Source organism: Schistocerca americana, chromosome 8 (genome assembly GCF_021461395.2).
Source record: "Schistocerca americana isolate TAMUIC-IGC-003095 chromosome 8, iqSchAmer2.1, whole genome shotgun sequence".
NCBI lineage: Eukaryota > Metazoa > Arthropoda > Insecta > Orthoptera > Acrididae > Schistocerca > Schistocerca americana.
The window spans coordinates 506,943,021-506,965,522 of NC_060126.1; the positions used below are offsets into that span (position 1 = coordinate 506,943,021).

A 22,502-nucleotide genomic window follows, 5' to 3' on the forward strand; every position below is an offset into this window, starting at 1 on the left:
CCCCTTATTCCGCCTCTGTTACACTATGTCGGCGATTGCTGCGCAAACACCAATTCCACGTACGCGTACACCATCATTACCCTACCACGCAAACATATGAGGTTACACTCGTCTGGTATGAGGGAGGGGGGGGGGGGGCACTGGGGGCCGAACCGCACAATACAATAACCCTGGGTTCGGTGCAGGACGGCGGCGGGGAGATGGCGTGGGGGGGGGGGGGGGGGGTGGACAGGACAAAGTTGAGGATTGAAGGAGTACATCGGACAACTAGAGAGCTGAACTGAATCGGGGAGAAAATATTTTTATGGCACAATACAAGGAATAAATTCATAGGACAAATTATCTGGAAACAAAGAATAATTAATATGATATAGGAGGTACGTGTAGCGGGCAGTGTAAATGAAGAAAGAAAGATTGATGTTGTTGTTTGTTTGGAGGGAAGAGACCAAACAGCGAGGTCATCGGTCTCATCGGATGAGGGAAGGATGGGGAAGGAAGTCGGCCGTGCCCTTTCAAAGGTACCATCCCAGCATTTGCTTGGATCGATTTAGGAAAATCATGGAAAACCTAAATCAGGATGGCCGGACGCGGGATTGAAGAAGAAAGAAAGATTAGGGTTTAACATTCTACCGACAACTAGGTAGTTTGACATGAAGCGTGTTGGGGGAAGGATAGAAAAGGAAATCATCCATTTCCTATTCAAAGGAACCATCCTGGCATTTGCTTTAACTGATTTAAGAAAAACAGAAGATGTAAATCTGGATGGCCGGACAGGTTTTCAAACCACCAACCTACCGAATGCGAGCTCAGTCTCTCAGCACTTAGTTGCCTTGCTCGGAGTCCCGGGGTGGGCGACAAAAATTGTGGAGGTTCCACTAAAGGGTAGATGAGCTGTTACGGCGGTCTCGACAAAGAGTACTCAGTTCCCAGAAAACGTGCATAGTAAAAATTCAGAGTAACGTTTGTGTGGATGAGCGATTAACTGTCCGCAACTGAACACTTTCAGACTAACTCAGCGCAAGCTGAAACCAAAAATAGGTAGCACAATGCAATTTTTTTTCTGCTTTGCAGTTTTGTGGTTGGCGGCGACGGCAAAGTGTACGAAGGACGAGGCTGGGGAATAGTCGGTGCCCACGCGCCCAACTACAACAGCCGCAGCATCGGGATCAGCTTCATCGGCGACTACACGAGTGAGTATCCCACACACTTGTTGCAGGACATTCGTTTTCAGTGCAGGTTAATCTTTGAGATGAGCCGCTTGAATGATAGCAGAGAAAAAGGTTGAAAAGCAAGTACATCCATCCCCCACTAGATATCACTGTCCACGTCAAATTATTGTTTTTCCCCCTCCTTACTTTTGCACTTACCTTCAGGCACCGAGCAAGCTTCCCTGCGAAGACGGCACTGAAAAGAAAGTAAATAAATAAATGAATGAAAGTACCGTCTAACTTTTAATTTAATACGATCTACATTTTGAAGCACTGCTGCTACAGAATACCACTTTTAAAGTGGCGTTACATACGAAAGCTAATCGATCCGATACTTGTACATAACGGTTTATCACTATCTTATAAATAAATTGTTCCACCTTTCCGAAGTTTTCTGAAGAAAATTAAAAAGAAAATAACGTTTAGATCTATTTACATACAAGTGCGCAATGCCCCTAACGCAATTCAATAGCTCAAAGTAAGCGAATTTAGTCATGCAAAACAATAAGATAGAACACTGCGTTACCCGATAAGTGACTAATATATAAACTATGAGTTACAAATACTACTTCCTGTCTCCGTTCCAAAATAGTTACGTTCCACGAATACGTGAATTGCCTACGATGATGCATAGCTTGTCAAAAGACGATACTCATCGAAATAATACATCCCAAATGAAATGCATTAGTTTCTTCAGTATCATGTTTCGGCAAGGCTACGTTTTCCTAATAAAAAGGCTGCTTGTATCGTCTAGTGGTTGGACCCTGTTTCGATTCCCAGTGAGCAGTTCACATTATTCTGTGGGGGAAAGATGTGGAGCGCATTCACGAAAGCCTCATGAAGTCAAATGAGGAGCTACGAGTACTTGAACAGAGGAACATCAGCAAGCCACTGACGTGGCATCAAATCGAAAGCCCTGCACCAAACTGAGACAACCAGAACATGTGTCTACATTATGAAAATGTATTAAATTACATAATTCAAAAATCATTAAATACGTTATTTTTCCAAGAAGACTGCGTCTTATGTTTTGCTTTCTGGATTCGTCCTTAAGGCTAACCTGTTTCAGAAACTACTATGTTACGTAAATGAAACTGTCTTGTTGCTGGGAGAAATTGTGCATAGCGAAGGATTTACTTTAAAAAATTGTTCAAATGGCTCCTAAACTTAGAACTACTTAAACCTAACTAACCTAAGGGCAGCACACACATCCATGCCCGAGGCAGGATTCGAACCTGCGACCGTAGCAGCCGTGTGGTTGCGGACTGAAGTGCCTAGAACCGCTCGGTCACAACGGCCGGCTTTTGACTGTTGGTTGACAATTTTGTAAGTGCCTTAACATGAACAACAGTGAAAAAAGCAAACGTGCAAAATTGCATTGGCAAGCCAGGCCAGGTGGAGAGGCAGACCCGCCCTGAATCAACGTGCCGATAAATGACCACTGGTCTTATACAATTCTGAATTTGATTACAGCCGGTTTCCCACACTCGTTACCTGTGCCCCAGAAACACAACACACAATAAGCGAAAACACGAAAATAAGAGAGTTCCCGCTACTCACATTATCGTATCATTGTATCATAGTTAACGTTACTGCTTCAAGAATAGCACCCTGGCTTGGACACACGCAGGAGATGATGAGAAAAGTCTCATGCACAGAATGGAACGCACATTGTATAGGACACAAGCCTAAAACGGATAGAAAGTATTCCTAAACAATCACGCTGAATACGACACGCAGAATAATAAACAAGTAATTGATTAGTTTATTCTCATTCATTGTTAAGAGTGGAATTAAAATGGTCCCAATTTCGTGACTTCTGCTGGTGCTAGTCACCTGTGACGTGACGTGCTGCGGTGAATAATTTGCTTCACCCTTTTGTTATGGTAGTATTTATAGCTAGTAGGCTGCCAGGAAGTGAGAAAAATCAAGCCAACAAATCCAATGGTCTATGATTCAATCCCCAGTCAGCCTTAGAAGTTTTTCTGGCACTTAACGCTTCAGTCACCTTTGGAAATCATTTATAAATGCCAAATTGCACGGTGATTCGGATTCCAAGCTCTTCCCCCTTTAATCGGCTGACTGAGTCACTTCAGAGGTTGGTAGGAGGCAACAGCGTATCACCTCCAAAACAGTACAGCGCCTAGTCAAACAAGGTGCCGTTCATAACAAACTTCTGGTTGATAACAGCTTCACCATACAATTAGGATCAAAGCTGACAGTATTAAACAGAAGCGCCAAAGAAACTGATAGAGGCATGCACCTTCAAATACAAAGATATATAACCAGTCAGAATACGGCGCTGCGGTCCGCAACACCCTTATAAGACAAGAGTCTGGCGCAGTTGTTAGATCAGTTGCTACCGCTACAATGGCAGGTTATCAAGATTTAAGTGAGTTTGAGCGTGACGTTATAGTCGGCGCACGAGCGGAGGGAAATGGCATATCCAAGGTAGCGATGAAGTGGGGATTTTCCCGTACGATCATTTCACGAGTGTACCGTGAATATCAGGAAGCCAGTAAAACATCAAATCTCCGACATCGCTGTGGCCGGAAAAATATCGTGCAAGAACGGGACCAACAACGACTGAAGAGAATCGTTCAACGTGACAGAAGTGCAACCCTTCCGCAAACTGCTACAAATTTAAGTGCTGGGCCATCAACAAGTGTCAGCTTGGGAGCCATTCAACGAAACATCATCGATATGGCCTCTCGGAGCCGAAGGGCCACTGGTGTACCCTTGACGACAGCACGACACAAAGCTTTACGCCTCACCTGGGCCATTCAACACCGACATTGGACTGTTGATGACTGGAAACATGTTGCCTGGTCGGACGAGTCTCGTCTCAAATTGTATAGAGCGGATGGACGTGTACGGGTATGGAGACAACCTCATGAATCCATGGACCCTCCATGTCAGCAGGGGACCTTTCAAGCTGGTGGGGGCTATGTAATGGCGTGAAGCGTGTGAAGTTGTAGTGATATGGGACCCCTGATCCGTCTAGATACGACTGTGACAGGTGACACGTACGTAAGCATCCTGTCTGATCACCTGCATCCATTCATGTCCATTGTGCATTCGGACGGAGTTGGACAATTCCAGCAGGACAATGCGACACCCCACACGACCAGAATTGCTACAGAGTAACTCCAGGAATAGTTCCGCTGGCTGCCAAACTTCCCAGACATGAACATTATTGAGCATACCGGGGATGCTTTGCAGCGTACTGTCAGAAGAGATCTCCATCCCCGCGTACTCGTGCGGATTTATGGGCAGCCCTGCAGGATTCGTAATGTCAATTCCCTCCAGCACTGTATCACACATTAGGCGAGTCCACGCCACGTCGTGTTGCGGCACTTCTGCGTGCTCGCGAGGGCTGTACACGGTGTGAAGCAGGTGTATACCAGTTTCTTTCTCACCTGAGTGTAGTATGTTTTACTATGTCGCCTGCTATTACAATTGTGTCCGTGTCGATGTCACAACGTGGCGCAACTCTCTCTCTCTCTCACACACACACACTCACACACACACACACACACACACAGACCTGTACCTGCAACCTCCGGACAATGTTTGTGCGTGTTGTGTGCAGGTAACTTGCCGACGCCGGCGATGCTGGAGGCGGGCCAGCAGCTGATCCGGTGCGGCGTTGCCCGCGGGCAGATCGCCGCCGACTACAAGCTGCTCGGCCACCGGCAGGTCAGGGCCACGGAGTGTCCAGGCGACGCGTTCTTCGCCAACATTCAGAAGTGGCCCCACTGGTCTTCGCTCCGCGACATCGTTCCCAGGCTGTAGGCCTTCCAGCCGGCGGCGGTTCCTTAAGCGTCGGTCCAACTTACTAATCTTGTGTAATGTAAGGACTGCCTTTTTAGCGCGTGACGTGGACGCGAGGACAATATTCTCATCGGAGTGACTGAAATGTTTCTTTATACTGTACCATCGCAAAAACGACGACAAATATTAAAATTAATGGCTGTTATGAAGAAGTTTGCTTTACCGTTCCTGCACAATGTAGCAGTATATCAGGAACTCAATCGGCAGGGTACGACGAGTGACAGCATAGCTGGTCATTCGTGCAGATCAGCTACGTAAACAAATGTACGACCTACTCTTAGCCACGAAAGAAAAGCCTCTAAGACTTCTATTGTTTTCCCTTGTGTAAAGTGATTCGGTCAGTATATGATTTGATTTTCAGTAAGTGTCACGTAAGATCATCTAATTGTCCAGAGCTTGTGCGGTGTACTGAACTGTCACTTTCACGTAAAAATATAAAACAAACTCTCAAGGAAAGTGTATTTCATTCTCCTGTACTTACCTCAAATTTAGTGCAGCACGACCAGGCAAGAAAACTGTCTTCCTTTGATACAGCGTTATCCAAAACTCTGTCATAACTAGTTTCTACTCAGTTCGCAGCAAGATGAAACGTTACAAATAGACTGTTGATAGAAAGAAACATTCAGAAAAAGAAATCACGTTCCAAAAACATAAGGACAAATCATTTACTTTCGTATACAATTCACAATCGAGAAATAACGTCTGGTCGACGAGAAGTGTTAATTCAAGTACGACAATATGTAATTGAAATTTTCGTCGAGTCTCTTAATGGATGGAAGACGTGCTGAAAAGTAATGCCTCCGAAATTTTCATGCGAAAATTCTTGAAGCTTGTTAGATAAAACAAATGTTATCAACACTGTACTTCTTTATTCTTCATGTCTACATATTTATTTCTGAACATAGTTACTCTGGCGGCGAACATTTCTCCCAACGAGAGACCATATTTTTGATACTGTCGCTACAGAATGTTTGGTTTTGTTGGCGGAGCCACCACCTGACCTCTGCTTGCACCGCTCATCACTATCAAAGTCAAGGCCTCGAAGGTTCTGGAAACAAATGAAAATATGATCGTGCCGATCCGCGACTGCGTGGAGGATGGTCGATGAGAGAGCCCAAGGCGTGGAATTGTTGCAGGCGTCGCTGCGCTCGTGTGTCGTGTGGCACTGCCATGACGACGTCCGTGTGTGGATCAACTCTTCAAATTCGGAACTTGAGTACAGCTCGCTGTTTCTCACGCACCGACATAGTTACGTTAACACGTCGCCATATATCACGTAACAATTCTGAGCCCTCCAATAGCAGAGGGCCGCAAACAAGTAGACATGAAGAATAAAGATGTTTGCTTCCTTAAACAGAGTTTCACATAAATTCGGAGGCATTCCTTTTCAGCATGCTCTAGCATAGTAAGTGACAATTTCTTTTCGTGTTGCACACAGCGACAGTTCAGCAAGGACATAAACGTCACATCAGTTGAGAGTATTTATGGCGATTTACACTGCAGAAAATGCACCATCATGTGCCATCGCCTTTACTACGTCCTGATATTTACCATAATCATTAAGGACGCTCAAATTCTAGGAGCTCACCAGATAGTACTGTATCAGGGAATTGGCATGACTGATGTCTTCAGAAGATTGTTGTTACAGTATTTCAATTAGTTACAAAACAGGTAACTTTTCAGCTATCTATAAACCGGGACAGTGCTCTAAATATATGTTTTCTCATATATATTTTCTTACCTAAAAACTCCTGTTATTTGGGAGTTTTTAGCGACTGTAACGAGTAACGACAAATGCGACTATTATCGAACTATCAATTTTGCGAGTCAGTTACAGAATACGGACACGAATTATATACAGAAGAATGGTAAAACTGGTAGAAGCCGGCACTCCGGGCAGATCAGTTACGGTGTCGGAGAAATGTTGGTACACGGAAGGCAATGCTGACCCTACGACTTATTAGAAGATCGGTTAAGGAAAGGGAAACCTATGTTCATAACATTTCTAGACTTCGAGAGAGGTATTGACAATGTTGACTGGAATACTCTCATTGAAATTCAGAAGGTAGCAGCGATAAATTGCACGGAGCGAAAGGCTATTAACAACTTGCACAGAAACCAGTCGAGAACCACGAAAGGGGAGCAGTGGTTGAGAAGGGAGTGAGACAGGCTTGTAGCCTATCCCCAATGTTATTCATTCAATCTGCAACATTGAGCAGACTGTAGAGGAAACCAATGAACAATCTGGAGCAGGAATTCAAAGTTCAGAGAGAAGAAGTAAAAACTTCGAGGTATGCGGATGACTTTGTAACTTTATCAGAAACAGCAAACGGCGTGGAAGAGAACTGAATGTAAAGGGTATCATCTTGAAAAGAGAATATAAAATGAACGTCAACAAAAAAAGCAAAACAACGATAACGGGACGTAGCCAAATTAAATCAGGTGAGTCTGAGGAAATTAAGATTAGATAAATGAGACATTTAAAGTAGTGGATGAGATTTGCTATTTGAGCAGCACAATAACTAATGATGGCTGAAGTATAGAGGATATAAAATGTAGGCTGGCAATAGCAAGAAAAGCATTTCTGAAGAAGAAAAGTTTGTTAACATCGAATACAGAATTAAGGGTTGGAAAGTCTTTTCTGAAGGTATTCGTCTGGAGTGCAGTCATGTATGGAAGTGAAACATAGATGACAAACAGTTTGGACAAAAAGAGAATAAAAGCTTCCGAAATGTGGTGCTACAGAAGAATGTTGAAGATTAGATGGGTAGATCGTGTAACTAATGAGGAGGAACTGAACAGAATTGGAGAGAAGAGAAATTTGTGGCACAACCTGACTAGAAGAATGGATCAGTTGGCAGGATACATTCTGAGGCATCAAGGGATCACCAATTTAGTACTGGATGAAAGCATGGGGGGGAGGGGGGGGAGTTAAAATTCGTAGAGGCAGATCAAGAGACGAGTGTAGTAAGCAGAGTCAGGAGGATGTAGGTTCCAGTAGTTATTCAGAGATGAAGAGGCTTGCACAGGATGGAGAGCACCAGTATTCGGACTAAGGACTACAACAACTACCTTTAATAAAATGTTCTCGGTGCATGTCGAATTCAGCTTAAGAGTTTTCAAGAAGCTTGGGAATGATACTATGAACAGAAGCAGCATCGTGCTGGAGCGTATAGAGCAGTGGTGTCCAAAAGCGCGGGGCGCACGCGGCCCACAGTTCAATGTGGCCCATCAAGTGAACATCCAACACATGATTGGAAAAAATTCACAAAATTCAAGTTATGTAACGTTACGATAAGTTAAATATTTTCAATTTAAAACTCCCGCTAGACGATGCTATTCTCTCACTGCTCCATCCCCTTCTTAACATGCCGCCCGTGCTGTACTTGCAACCCCAGAGTCTCGTTCTCATAACCGGCCAATCCGCCACACGCGTTGGTCTATCTTAGACTAATTCAGTTTCAACTACGAAACTAGAGATTCAGACACGTATCGCGTAGTTCTGATAACTAGACGTCGGCAAAAATTACGAATCTTAACGTGGATTGCAATTACTGCAATCTGACAGTAATGTCAATCTGTTCCAACAGGTATAATTTGATATCATATCCGTTGCTACAAATAAGAACCACATTTGGACATGGGCATCTTTATAATGAACTTTCATGAAATCTTCTTACCTTCCTGAGCAATTTCGATCACAGCAGATGATCGGTACAGTGAGATGAGTTTTAATTCAATTCAATTTCTTCATTCGACTGCCCACGGGCTAGCTTCCTATGGGATTGAATCATTGTCAGTTCCAGGAATTCCTCATAAGTCTGGATGCTGATTACAGTAATATCGTATGTTTTACAGAAGTACTGTGGCTCAGTCGGGGGCAAACCTTAAAAAGACTTTATAGCATAATCAATGAAATCAAATCAGTCATGATATTAAAAGCAAAATCTGCGCCAAAACTTGATGATGCCAATTTGGTGGCATATTAGCAATCTACATCTACATCCATACTCCGCAAGTCACCTGACAGCGTGTGGCGGAGGGTACCCTGAGTACCTCTATCGGTTCTCCCTTCTATTCCAGTCTCGTATTGTTCGTGGAAAGAAAGATTGTCGTGTGCCTTTGTGTGGGCTCTAACCTCTCTGATTTTATGCTCATTGTCTCTTCGCAAGATAAACATAGGAGGGAGCAATATACTGCTTGATTCCTCGGTGAAGGTATGTTCTCGAAACTTCAACAAAAGCCCGTACTGAGCTACTGAGCGTCTCTCTTGCAGAGTCTTCCACTGGAGTTTATCTATCATCTCCGTAATGCTTTCGCGATTACTAAATGATCCTGTAACGAAGCGCGCTGCTCTCCGTTGGATCTTCTCTATCTCTTCTATCAACCCTATCTGGTACGGATCCCACACCGGTGACCAGTATTCAAGCAGTGAGCGAACAAGTGTACTGTAACCTACTTCCTTTGTTTTCGGACTGCATTTCCTTAGGATTCTTCCAATGAATCTCAGTCTGGCATCTGCTTTACCGACGATCAACTTTATATGATCATTCCATTTTAAATCACTCGTAATGCCTACTCCTAGATAATTTATAGAATTAAATGCTTCCAGTTGCTGACCTGCTATATTGAGCTAAATGATAAAGGATCTTTCTTTCTATGTTTTCGCAGCACATTACACTTGTCTACATTGAGATTCAATTGCCATTCCCTGCACCGTGCGTCAATTCGCTGCAGATCCTCCTGCATTTCATTACAATTTTCTATTGTTACAACCTCTCGATATACCACAGCATCATCCGCAAAAAACCTCAGTGAACTTCCTATGTCATCCACAAGGTCATTTATGTATAATGTGAATAGCAACGGTCCTACGACACTCCCCTGCGGCACACCTAAAATCACTCTTACTTCGGAAGACTTCTCTCAATTGAGAATGACATGCTGCGTTCTGTTATCTAGGAACTCTTCAATTCAATCACACAATTGGTCTGATAATCCATATACTCTTATCTTGTTCATTAAACGACTGTGGGGAACTGTATCAAACGCCTTGCGGAAGTCAAGAAACACGCCATCTACCTGGGAGCCCGTGTCTAAGAACCTCTGAGTCTCGTGGACGAATAGCGCGAGCTGGGTTTCACAGGATCGTCTTTTTCGAAACCCATGCTGATTCCTACAGAGTAGATTTCTAGTCTCCAGAAAAGTCATTATACTCGAACATAATACGTGTTCCAAAATTCTACAACTGATCGACGTTAAAGATATAGGCCTATAGTTCTGCACATCTGTTCGACGTCCCTTCTTTGAAAACGGGGATGACCTATGCCCTTTTCCAATCTTTTGGAACGCTACGCTCTTCCAGAGACCTACGATACACCGCTGCAAGAAGGGGCAAGTTCCTTCGCGTACTCTGTGTACAATATAACTGGTATCCCATCAGGTCCAGCGGCCTTTCCTCTTTTGAGCGATTTTAATTTTTTTATATCCCTCTGTCATCTATTTCGATATCTACCATTTTGTCATCTGTGCGACAATCTAGAGAAGGAAAAACAGTCCAGTCTTCCTCTGTGTAACAGCTTTGGAAAAAGACACTTACTATTTCGGCCTTTAGTCTGTCATCCTCTGTTTCAGTACCATTTTGGTTACAGAGAGTCTGGACATTTTGTTTTGATCCACCTACCGCTTTGACATAAAACCAAAATTTCTTAGGATTTTCTGCCAAGTCAGTACATAGAACTTTACTTTCGAATTCATTGAACGCCTCTCGCATAGCCCTCCTCACACTACATTTCGCTTCGTGTAATTTTTGTTTGTAAGGTTTTGGCTATGTTTATGTTTGCTGTGAAGTTCCCTTTGCTTCCGTAGCAGTTCTCCAACTCGGTTGTTGTACCACGGTGGCTCTTTTCCATCTCTTACGATCTTGGTTGGCACATACTCATCTAATGCATATTGTACGATGGTTTTGTACTTGAGATAAAACTTTTGTGTTGAGCCATCAAGTACTCTGAAATCTGCTTTTTGCCACTTTTGCTAAACAGAAAAATCTTCCTACCTTCTTTAATATTTCTATTTACGGCTGAAATGTTCAAATGTGTGTGAAATCTTATTGGACTTAACTGCTAAGGTCATCAGTCCGTAAGCTTACACTCTACTTAACCTAAATTATCCTAAGGACAAACACACACACACACCCATGCCCGAGGGAGGACTCGAACCTCCGCCGGGAGCAGCCGATTTACGGCTGAAATCACCGATGCTGTAACCGCTTTATGATCGCTGATTCCCTGTTCTGCGTTAACTGTTCCAAATAGTTCGGGTCTGTTTGTCACTAAAAGGTCAAATATGTTATCGCCACGAGTCGGTTCTCTGTTTAACTGCTCAAGGTAGTTTTCAGATAATGCACTTATAAAAATTTACTGGATTCTTTGTTCCTGCCACCCGTTACAAACGTTTGAGTCTCCCAGTCTATATCTGGTAAATTAAACTCTCCACCCAAAACTATAACATGGTCGGGAAATCTACTCAAATATTTTCCAAATTTTCCTTCAGGTGTTCTGCCACAACAGCTGCTGAGCCAGGGGGCCTATAGAGGCATCCAGTTACCATGTTTGAGCCTGCTTTAACCGTGACCTTCACCCAAATTATTTCATATTTCGGATCTCTGTCAATTTCCTTCGATACTATTGCACTTCTTATCGCTATAAACACGCTTCCCCCTTCTCTGTCCAGCCTGTTTCTGCGGTATACATTCCAATCTGAATATAGAATTTCATTACTGTTAATATCTGAATTTTGGTAGATTCGTGCGCCCATTTAGGTGACTTAAACAGGCATCTTCAAGGTAGAAAATTATCAGTACAATGTTTCAAACAATAAACGCGTTCCAAATGAAACTTAAATTATGGGAAACACACGTAAAGGCAAGCAATTTTTTTCATTTCAACACGTTGCCCAAACGTAAACCTAAAGACGGGATGAAATATTATGTAGCAAGAATTTGGAAATCGATTTCAAGATTTAAAAAAAGAGTCAAAATTTTTGTAATCACGCGACATCTTTTAAAAACAATACAGAATGATGCCAGAAGATTTCAGATGGAATGAAGGTAGTTAGAGTTGCTGTCTAACACTCAGCTAAAAGAAAAATTTGATAACGTACCTGTGTTGCTCTTTAAGACATCATACCCGCCCAGAGACAAATATCTTGCTGTACAGTCATCCTTCTGTATGTGATAATTTTGTCTCGAAGCACGTACCTTTGTGAAAAACGCAGAAAGTAGAAATAGAACAAAAACCTCAGATGAAAATCTTGAGGACACACTGAGAACTGCTACCACTTCGGCGGAACCTGATATTGACACATTAGTTTCACAAATTCAGAATCAAATATCACATTAACTTTATGATTTGTAAATACTTACATGTAAAATTAACGAAATCTCATACATAAAACGTCAAATTAACTCCATCGTTTTAGAATAAAAAATCAAATTCTAAACTAGTAAACTGCGTTCACTATATATGTCCGACCCACTTTCTCTCTCTCTCTCTCTCTCTCTCTCTCTCTCTCTCAACGCTTATTGTTAGTGTTAAGTAAATTATGTGCAGCCCAGTAAGCTAAAAGGTTGGACACAAGAGAGAGAGACGTGATTCATCTGCGGCTTGACTGCGAAAATGTTTGTACAGATTTCCAATGTTACCTATGCACACTGACAACTTTCTCATTAAAGATTTCAATAAGTCACATTCAAAGCTTAATTACAGATTTCACTTAACGCTACAAATCACTGGCGAAGTGAACTAACCAATAACAAGCGCGCGCTAAGCAGGCAGGAGCGCAACAGGGAAGCTAAATATCAGGAAGTCTTCGGCTAGTATTCCGGCTGGCAATGCGTGTGGAGATATTTTGTGAACTGTGATGGTGGTACTCTATGATTAATGATTGTAACGTGCGATCTCTGAAGAATACACTGCGTTCAGACTGGCTCTGAAGTAATTCATTATAACAATTCATTTTCTGGGTTTTTAAATTGAGAGCAACAAAAATCTGTTGCCATCCTTTTATTTTCAGACTTTCAATGTAGTGAAGTTAAGATATTCCCAATCGCCATTCCATTATTCACCGTTCACTGTTCGCAAGTTGGGATCTGCGGCCGGCGGATATGAGAAGCAATGGGGACATCGAAACGAGTTTAAAGGACACGAGGTAAGCAAGCCTCTCCTTCTGCCCAGCCAGGGAAGAAGGAAAGTTTCTAGACCTCTTCGCAACGAATTGGTCAACATAGCCCTCATCATGCAACAGTTAGCAAAGAACAACTTTTGGTGCGACCATACCCGACACTCTAGTGTGTCATGGCATGAACATTCCATATCTCATTCTAATTAGTTAATTATCTGGGAAGGGGTAGGACTCGATACAAGGAGAGTGTTTCTTGTGGCAGCAGACAGAATGCGCAAATGTCAAGGAGGCTTGGGACCACAAATATCCTCAGGCAGCCTGAAAGTAAAAGACAGAATGTGTCCAGTTGAAGACAGCTCATGCGTCGAAGCCACATGTGTCATCATTGTACTCTACGCATCGAGGAAGGCAGTTCAATGTCAGAAGAGGCTCTTCCATGTAGTTGTAGATTATGTTTTCGACAGAAGATAATCGTGGAATACGGAAGAAAGATTTGTGCCCTTCAGGCAGCATTGAAAATCACATATTTTCAATTAGATAGGTTAAAGGGGAAAGAGAAAAAGGGTGCTGCGAGAAGGTGTCAGGTAGTAAGCAAAAAGAAAAAAAAACTCAGAAATGACATTCCAAATTTCGTTTAGGAAACAGTTTGACTTATTACCTAACGAAGGAGAATAGCCTCGACTACAGTAGTTTGAGCAAAGTAGAGTGGAGTAGGCTCGTAGGAATAACTTTTTGGGCTAAGTTGGTAGAAGATTCAAATAATAAGAAGAGAGTCCCGCTGCCAGGTAGCAGTTCCCGGGTTCGATTCGCGGCGGGGTCAGGGATTTTCTCTGCCTCGTGATGACTGGGTGTTGTGTGCTGTCCTTAGGTTAGTTAGGTTTAAGTAGTTCTAAGTTCTAGGGGACTGATGACCATAGATGTTAAGTCCCATAGTGCTCAGAGCCATTTGAACCATTTTGCTAGGTAGCAGTCACGGGAGGAGTGTAGGTGAAAAGGCTACAGGATAAGGTAGGTACGAAATACCAGGTCACGAGCATCATGAAGTTTAGCACCAAGCTTAGGCAGTTGACAGAGGACATAGCGACCTTGAACACAGATTTTGATGAAGACGAGCAGGTATTTATAGTAGGAGGAGCTGAAAACAGCCTGGCTAGGTGGCCTGGAAGAAATTGGAGTTGCAACAGGACACATTCGTGTGGGGTTTGTCGAAGTTCTGCAGCGACATGACCAGCCCTGGGTTAACACAGCTGTTTGTTACCGGAGTAAGCAAAGACCTGAGTGTATTCCTTCGGACTGAAACAAAGCCTCAATCGGTGCTATGGCTGTTGCTGGAATTGGGATATGGGGATATACTAATCACTGCCTGCTCCAACACAAGAGGGAGGAAAGAAAGATTAGCTGAGCACCTTTCAGAAAGTGTGAGGGGACCCCAAATACTCAAGACAAAATCCCTCTGACTACTGCAGTCAGAGAGGCACTTTTTAGTTTAGTCTACAGTCAGTTTAGAGATCCACAGTCTTGAACGTAATTAGAACGTAATATGGTCATAATACGAGGTCAGTTCAAAAAATTCCGGATCATTCGTAACTTCGCCCCAATGGTGGGTTGGAGCGAAATGCGGCTGGCATCCGTGCACCCGCTTGTGTTTAATTTGTAACTGCTGAAAGTTTCATTGTTGTATGTCTTGTCAGTTATTGTTCAGTGCTCTAGTGAGTAAAACGTTGTGTCGCACAGTTTGCAAATTCCGAAATGACAGAGTTAGAAGAGCAACGCGTCTGCATTAAATTTTGCGTGAAATTCGAGAAAACCTTCACAGACGTACACCATATGATGCGGCAGCCTAAGGTGATGAGAGCTTCAGCGGTGCTCGCTGTAACGAATGGTTCACACGGTTTAAAAATGGCCGAACGGAAGTTACAGATGACCCTCGTTCAGGGCGCCGCTCGACGTCTACCAAAGACGCTCACATCAGGAACGTCAACGAAATTGTGCGTGCCAATCGAAGACAGAGTGTCCGAGAGATTGCAGAAGAATGTAGCATTTCAGTTGGATCATGTCATGAAATCCTGACACAGCATCTTGTGTTGCCGCCTAGTTCGTCCCAAGGCTCATGAATCGAGACCAGAAAGATCGCCCCGCAGTCTATGAAGAGCTTTCGGATAGCACAAGTGAGAACGAGATATTCCTTAAGAGAATCACAACTGGTGATGAGACGTGATGTTAAGACCAAGGTTCTTGTTAATCGATGGTATTATCGGGACGTGTAGCGACGCCTGCGAGAAAATGTGAAAAGGAAACGCCCTGAAATGAGACGAAACAATTAATGGGTCTTGCATCACGGTAACGCACCCGCACATTCATCCCTGTTGGGGGGCGCGCGCACACACACACACACACACACACACACACACACACACACACACACACACAAATCTTTGTGCTCTCCAGAACTGGCCCCTGCGGACCTTGTATTATTTCCAAAGTTGAAAACCGCTTTGAAAGGACAAAGATTTGCAACGATAGACGAAATAAAAGAAAATTCGCAGACGGTGCTTCGCGCGATCCAGCAAGAAGCGTACCAAGGCTGTTTCCGGAAGTCGAAACGGCGCTGGGAACGGCGTATCAATAGTGGACGAAAATATTTCCAAGATAATCGTAGAAAAATTTTGTGAACAACGTAATGCAATTTTTGAACAGACCTCTTATATAGAACAGTTTCTAGAAAAGTAAAATTAGTTCGTTTCATCAGAACGTCACGGGATGAGAATCATGGTAGATGATCTTTTTGTATGTCCAAATGACGTGAAAAATTCTGAACCGATAGGTGTTCTCCGCCTCTCTGAACGCCAAGTAACCAGAGCGATGGAGAAGTTAAATACATTGAAGTGCCAAGGAAACTGGTACAGGCATGCATATCCAAATTCAGAAGTATGTTAACAGGCAGAATACAGCGCTGCGGTCGGCAACTCCTATATAAGACAAGTGTCTGGCGCACTTGTTAGATCGGTTACTGCTGCTACAATGACAGGTCATAAAGATTTTAAAGATTTAAGTGAGTTTCAACGTGGCGTTATAGTCGGCGCACAAGCGATGGGACACAGCATCTTCGAGGTAGCAATCAAATGGGGATTTTTCCGAACAACCATTTCACGAGTGTACTCTGAACATCAGGAAACTGTTAATTGATCAAATCTCCGACATCGATGCGGCTGGGAAAAGATCCTGCAAGAACGGGACAAACGACGACTGGAGAGAATCATTCAACCTGACAGAAGGGCAACCCTTCCGCAAATTGCTACAGATTTCCATGCTGGGCCATCAACAAGTGTCAGCGTGGGATCCATTCAACGAAAAATCATCGATATGGGCTTTCGGAGCCGAAGGCCCATTTCTGTACCCTTGATGACTGCACGATACAAAGCTTTACACCTCGCCTGGGCCCGTTAACATCGACATTGAACTGTTGATGACTGGAAACATGTTGCCTGGTCGAACAAGTCTCCTTTCCAATTGTATCGAGAGGATGGACGTGTACGGGTATAGACACAACCTCATGAATCCATGGACCCTGCATGTCAGCAAAAATTGGAAATTTGTGGTAAGTTCAAATGGGAACCAACTGCTGAGGTTATCAGTCCCTAAAAACACACACACACACACACACACACACACACACACACACACACACACACATGCCCGCGGGAGGACTCGAACCTCCGACGGGGGGAGCCGCACGGACCGTGACAATTCGCCCCAGACCGCGTGGCTACCCCGCGCCGCGCAGGAAACTATTCAAGTAAATGGGGGCTCTGTAACGGTGTGCGGCGTGTGCAGTTGGAGTGATATGGGAGCCCTGATACGTCTAGATACGACTCTGACAAGTGACACGTACGTAATCATCCATTCATGTTCGTTGTGCATTCCCGACGGACTTGGGCTATTCCAGTAGGACAATGCGACACCCCACACGCACAGAATTGGTGCAAAGTGGCTCCAGGAGCACTCTTCTGAGTTTAAACACTTCTGCTAGCCACCAAACTCCCCAGACATGAACATTACTCAGCATCTCTGGGACGCCTTGCAACGTGCTGTTCAGTAGAGATCTCCATCCCCTCTTACTCTTACGGATTTGTGGACAGCCCTACAGGATTCGTGGTGTCAGTTCCCTCCAGCACTACTTCAGACATTAGTCGAGTACATGCCACGATGTGCTGCGGTACTTCTGCGTGCTTGCGAGGACCCTATACGGTACTAGGCAGGTGGACCAGTTTCTTTGGCTCTTTAGTGTATCAGGGATTACTGACTTTCATCATTTTCGTGTGAAGTTAATGTGGAAAAAGGAGGATTTGCAACATGCGTAAGAACTGGACATTAAATCAAAAATATGGAATGAAATTCTTTCTGTGTTGATCAGAACCTAGAAGCATGTTCTTATAATTTGTTACTGCAGAAAGTTTCTCTGGTAGCTGTCTGCAGATCCTCCATCGGAAACTTTGACCTTTTCATCAGAAATGTAGATCCATTATTGAGGTACCCGTCAGACAAGAAGAAGCAGTAGTTTGTGGAGTTTTGAATGTCGATTATGTAAAAGATACGGACAGCAAAAATGACATAGAATCATTGTTTGCGTGTTTCAATCTAATTTCATTAGTCAGTTTTCCAGCTCGTGTGCAGCAAGATACACTATGTGATCAAAAGTATCCGGAGACCCATAAAAAACATACGTTTTTCATATTAGGTGCATTGTGCTGCCACCTACTGTCAGGTACTCCCTATCAGCAACCTCAGTAGTCATTAGACATCATGAGAGAGTAGAATGGGGCGCTCCGCAGAAATCACGGACTTTCAACGTGGTCAGGTGACTGGCCGTCACTTGTGTCATACGTCTGTAAGCGAGATTTCCGCACTCCTAAACATCCCTTGGACCACTGTTTCCTATGTGATCGTGATGTGGAAACGTGGAGGGACACGTACAGCACAAAAGCGTACAGGCTGACCTCGTCTGTTGACTGACAGAGACCACCGACATTTGAAGAGGGTCGTAATGTGCAACAGAGAGACATCTATCCAGACCATCACACGGGAATTCCAAACTGCATCAGGATCCACTGCAAGTACTATGACAGTAAGGCGGAAGGTGCGAAAACTTGGATTTCATGGTCGAGCGGATGCCCCACATCACGCCGGTAAATGTCAAACGACGCCTCGCTTGGTGTAAGGAGCGTCAGCATTGGACGATTGAGCAGAGGAAAAACGTTGGTTGGAGAGACGAATCGCGGTACACAATGTGGCGATCCGATGGCAGGGTTTGGGTATGGCGAATGCCCAGTGAACGTCATCTGCCAGCATCTGTAGTGCCAACAGTAAAATTCAGAGGCGGTGGTGTTGTGGTGTGGACGTGTTTTTCGTGACTGGGGTTTGCACCCCTTGTTGTTTTGCGTGGCACAATCACAGCACAGGTCTACATTGATGTTTTAAGCACCTTCTTGCTTCCCACTGTTGAAGAGCAATTCGGGGATGACGATTGCATCTTTCAACAAGATCGAGCACCTGTTCATAATGCACGGCCTGTGGCGGAGTGGTTACACGACAATAACATCCCTGTAATGGACTGGCCTGCACAGAGTCCTGACCTGAATCTTATAGAACACCTTTGGGATGCTTTGGAACGCCGACTTCGTGCCAGGCCTCACTGACTGACATCGGTAGCTCTCACCAGCGCAGCGCTCCGTAAAGAATGGGCTGCCACTCCCTAGAACCCTTCCAGCACCTGATTGAACGTATGTCTGCGAGGGTGGAAGCTGACATCAAGGCTAAGGGTCAGTCAACACCATACTGAATTCCAGTATGAGCTTGTATATTCCAGTACGAACTTGTAAATAATTTTCAGCCTGATTTCCGGATACTTTTTAACACATAGTGTAGGAAGATCCTTCATTGATAACGTATTTGTAGACAGTACTGAGGCTGAAACAATTAGTGTGTACTCAGCTGTTAATGGACTATCAGAGGACAATGCACAACTAATGGCAGTGGACAATATAGCACTTTACATCCCTAGGACACGTTCACATAAAGCAGTGACGCTTATGATAAGGACAAGATACAATGTTTTAAGAGTAAATTAAAAAAAGGTGTCAAGGGATGAGTATATTTATTCCATAGCAAATTTGCACCAGTATTTGAAATATGCTTAAAAGTTATACATAAAAACCTGAAAAACCAATTTAAGGGCTCTTCTGCACGCGAAAGCGATAATATAATTTTTCGCGCTATCGGTAGACAATACGTAGTTGTGCTGAAAAAACAGCAAATGTCTCAATATTGCACTTGAGCTTTTTCTCCTTTCGCGCTACTTAGAGTGGTGAGATACTCTGTTTCTGCACGGACGCATTTTGTCATTGCTCCGTAACTCCAGACATTTTGTTACATACTGCTAAATCACACGTTGTGAGTACTTTAAACTATAACGTTATATATGTAGCAGCAAAAATAGTAATTGATGTTTGAGGTGAAGAACAAGAGAATGTCTTTAAAATGTAATATTCCAAAAGTTGAAGCAACTACAACTAGCACCAACATTTCACTGAAATTGATATAATTATAAAAATTCTAAAAAAACTATAGCTCAAATGATGATGGTGGAATTTCAAACAGAATTCTGAAAAGTTGTTCTAACTTAATTAGTGTTGTCCTTAATAATATATGTAATGCGCCTCTGGCACAGGATATTTTTCCGGACAGATTAGAATACGCAACTGTTAAACTTCTTTATAAGCCAGGGGACAAGAAAGACTTAAATAATTATCGTCCAGTTTCCTTACTGATCTCCTTTTCCAAAATATTTGAAAAAGTATTGTACTCAAGATTAGTATCATATTTAAGCAGAAGCTATTTACTTAGCATATCAGAGTTTGGATTCTTGAAGGATTGTTGGACTGAGAATGATATTTATAAATTCACTCACCGAATACTCGTATTAGAAGCCTTAAATAATAAAATACCGCCAGCTGGTAGTTTTGGTAATTTTTGAGACGTTTTATTGTGCAGAGCATATTAAACTTCAAGAAAAATGTAAACTTTATGGAGTCTATGGTATTACACAAACGTAACAAAAGGTATGGAAAACGTTGCGCTGAATAATTCGGACAATGTTGAAAACGTAGAAAGTCTCGGGAGACATCACAAAGTGAGTCTCACAGGGTTCAATTTTGGTTCCACTGCTATCCTTTATATACGTGAATGAAGTATAACATTCAACAAGCAGTTCCGGTACTTTTTGCAGATGATACTAGTGTTACAATAGATCCCATTAGAAAGAAAGTAACAGAAGGGACTGTTGCTAATAGTGTTTTTCAAAGAATTATTAGGTGGTTGTCTGGAATTTGACTCGCCTTAAATTTTAGGAAAGCACACTATATGCAGTTTTGTACAACAAATAGTCATATCGACAACTGATGTGGCACATGACCAGGAGTCAGTAAATGGTGTAGAAAGTTCCACATTTTTTTGGTGTGTATATTGACGAAAATATTTCAGGTGTACGTACTAGTAAAAATGTGAACAAGGAAGAAGCCTATTGCTGACCTACTCAAATACGGAAGATCGGCTGCTTTTGTTCTTCTTGTAATCGCTAGTCTTGCAAACAAACGAATCAACCTTGTAACATACTTTATTTCCAGTTGGCAATGTCTCATGGAATAATTTTCTGGGCTAACTCATCACTTCCAATTAAAATAATGTTTACACAAAAGTGAAGAATAACAATAATGGTGCTATTATTTTAATTAAAACTGTCTGCAGGAACAAATTTTTTTATCATTTTCTTGCTTAACCAGTCAGTATTTTATATGTTCTTTACTTCTGCTACCGTTAGTTATTTTGCTAACAACTGGCGAACTTCATCTACTGTTTTTAGTAACATTTCCTAATCTAATTCCTCGTCATCTGATTGACGTAAAGAGTACACTCCACGACCCTCTTTCTACTTCTGTTTATGTTTCTGGTAGTGTACAGGAACCAGGCAATTCACTCTGCTTGCACCGTTCTGGCCGGTGGTGAGAGTTTTCTCGTGTAAGAGATGTTTTCGCATCATGGAGTGAGGCTATTGATACGTTCGCCATTGAAGGTCACTGTCAGACAACCATGTATTCATCTGCTCCTCAGCAGAATCTCTTGAGTGACATGTACCTGCAGCGAGACAAACTTCTCCTTGGTCTCGACCTGTGGCAAAATCGTTTGGAAACTATTCCGTAGCACCACATTTCGAAAAGCTTCTATTCTCTTCTTGTCCAAACTATTTATCATCCACGTTTCACTTCCATACATGGCTACACTCCATACAAATACTTTCAGAAACGACTTCCTGACACTTAAATCTATACATGATGTTAACAAATTTCCCTTCATTAGAAACGCTTTCCTTGCCATTGCCAGTCTACATTTTATATCCTCTCTACTTCGATCATCATCAGTTATTTTGCTCCCCAAATAGCAAAACTCCTTTACTACTTTAAGTTCTCATTTCCTAATCTAATTCCCTCAGCATCATCCGACTTAATTAGACTACATTCCATTATCCTCGTTTTGCTTTTGTTGATGTTCATCTTATATCCTCCTTTCAAGACAGTGTCCACTCCGTTTAACTGCTCTTACAGGTCCTTTGCTGTCTCTGACAGAATTACAATATCATCGGCGAACCTCAAAGTTTTAATATCTTCTCCATGGATTTTAATACCTACTCCGTATTTTTCTTTTGTTTCCTTTACTGCTTGCTCAATATAGAGACTGAATAACATGGGGTATAGGCTACAACCCTGTCTCACTCCGCTCCCAACCACTGCTTCCCTTTCATGTCCCTCGACTCTTAACTGCCAACTGGTTTCTGTACAAATTGTAACCTTACAGTAAAGGTGCATGCCCACGGGAAAAATTACGGCTTTAGTTTCCCCTTGCTTTCAGCCGTTCGCAGTACCAGCACAGCAAGGCCGTTTTGGTTAATGTAACAAGGCCAGATCAGTCAATCATCCAAAGTGTTGCCCCTGCAACTGCTGAAAAGGCTGTTGCCCCTCTTCAGTAATCACACGTTTGTCTGGCCTCTCAACAGATACCACTCCGTTGTGTTTGCACCTACGGTACGGCTATCTGTATCTCTGAGGCACGCAAGCCTCCCCACCAACGGCAACGTCCATGGTTCGTGGTTCACGAAGGGGAAGACAGAAACTATATCTACCCGGAAATGGTACGTGAACATACTTTGTATACTGCATCATGAGAGCG

General features: G+C 43.0%; 2 protein-coding genes across 5 annotated transcripts in view; one reads left to right on the plus strand and one right to left on the minus strand.

The window, feature by feature from the left end:
- LOC124544872 (peptidoglycan-recognition protein LB-like) overlaps nucleotides 1-5,498 on the plus strand; it is a 53,490-nt gene extending 47,992 nt beyond the window's left edge. For all 3 annotated transcript variants that reach the window (XM_047123590.1, XM_047123589.1, XM_047123588.1), the window contains exons 3-4: nucleotides 1,072-1,190; nucleotides 4,801-5,498. In XM_047123590.1, coding sequence (XP_046979546.1) covers nucleotides 1,072-1,190; nucleotides 4,801-5,003 — 322 coding nt within the window. In that variant the 3' untranslated portion in view covers nucleotides 5,004-5,498. The remainder of the gene's footprint in view (nucleotides 1-1,071; nucleotides 1,191-4,800) is intronic.
- The window catches only part of LOC124544869 (trichoplein keratin filament-binding protein), a 754,849-nt gene that overhangs the window by 313,027 nt on the left and 419,320 nt on the right, over nucleotides 1-22,502 (minus strand). The window lies entirely within an intron of this gene.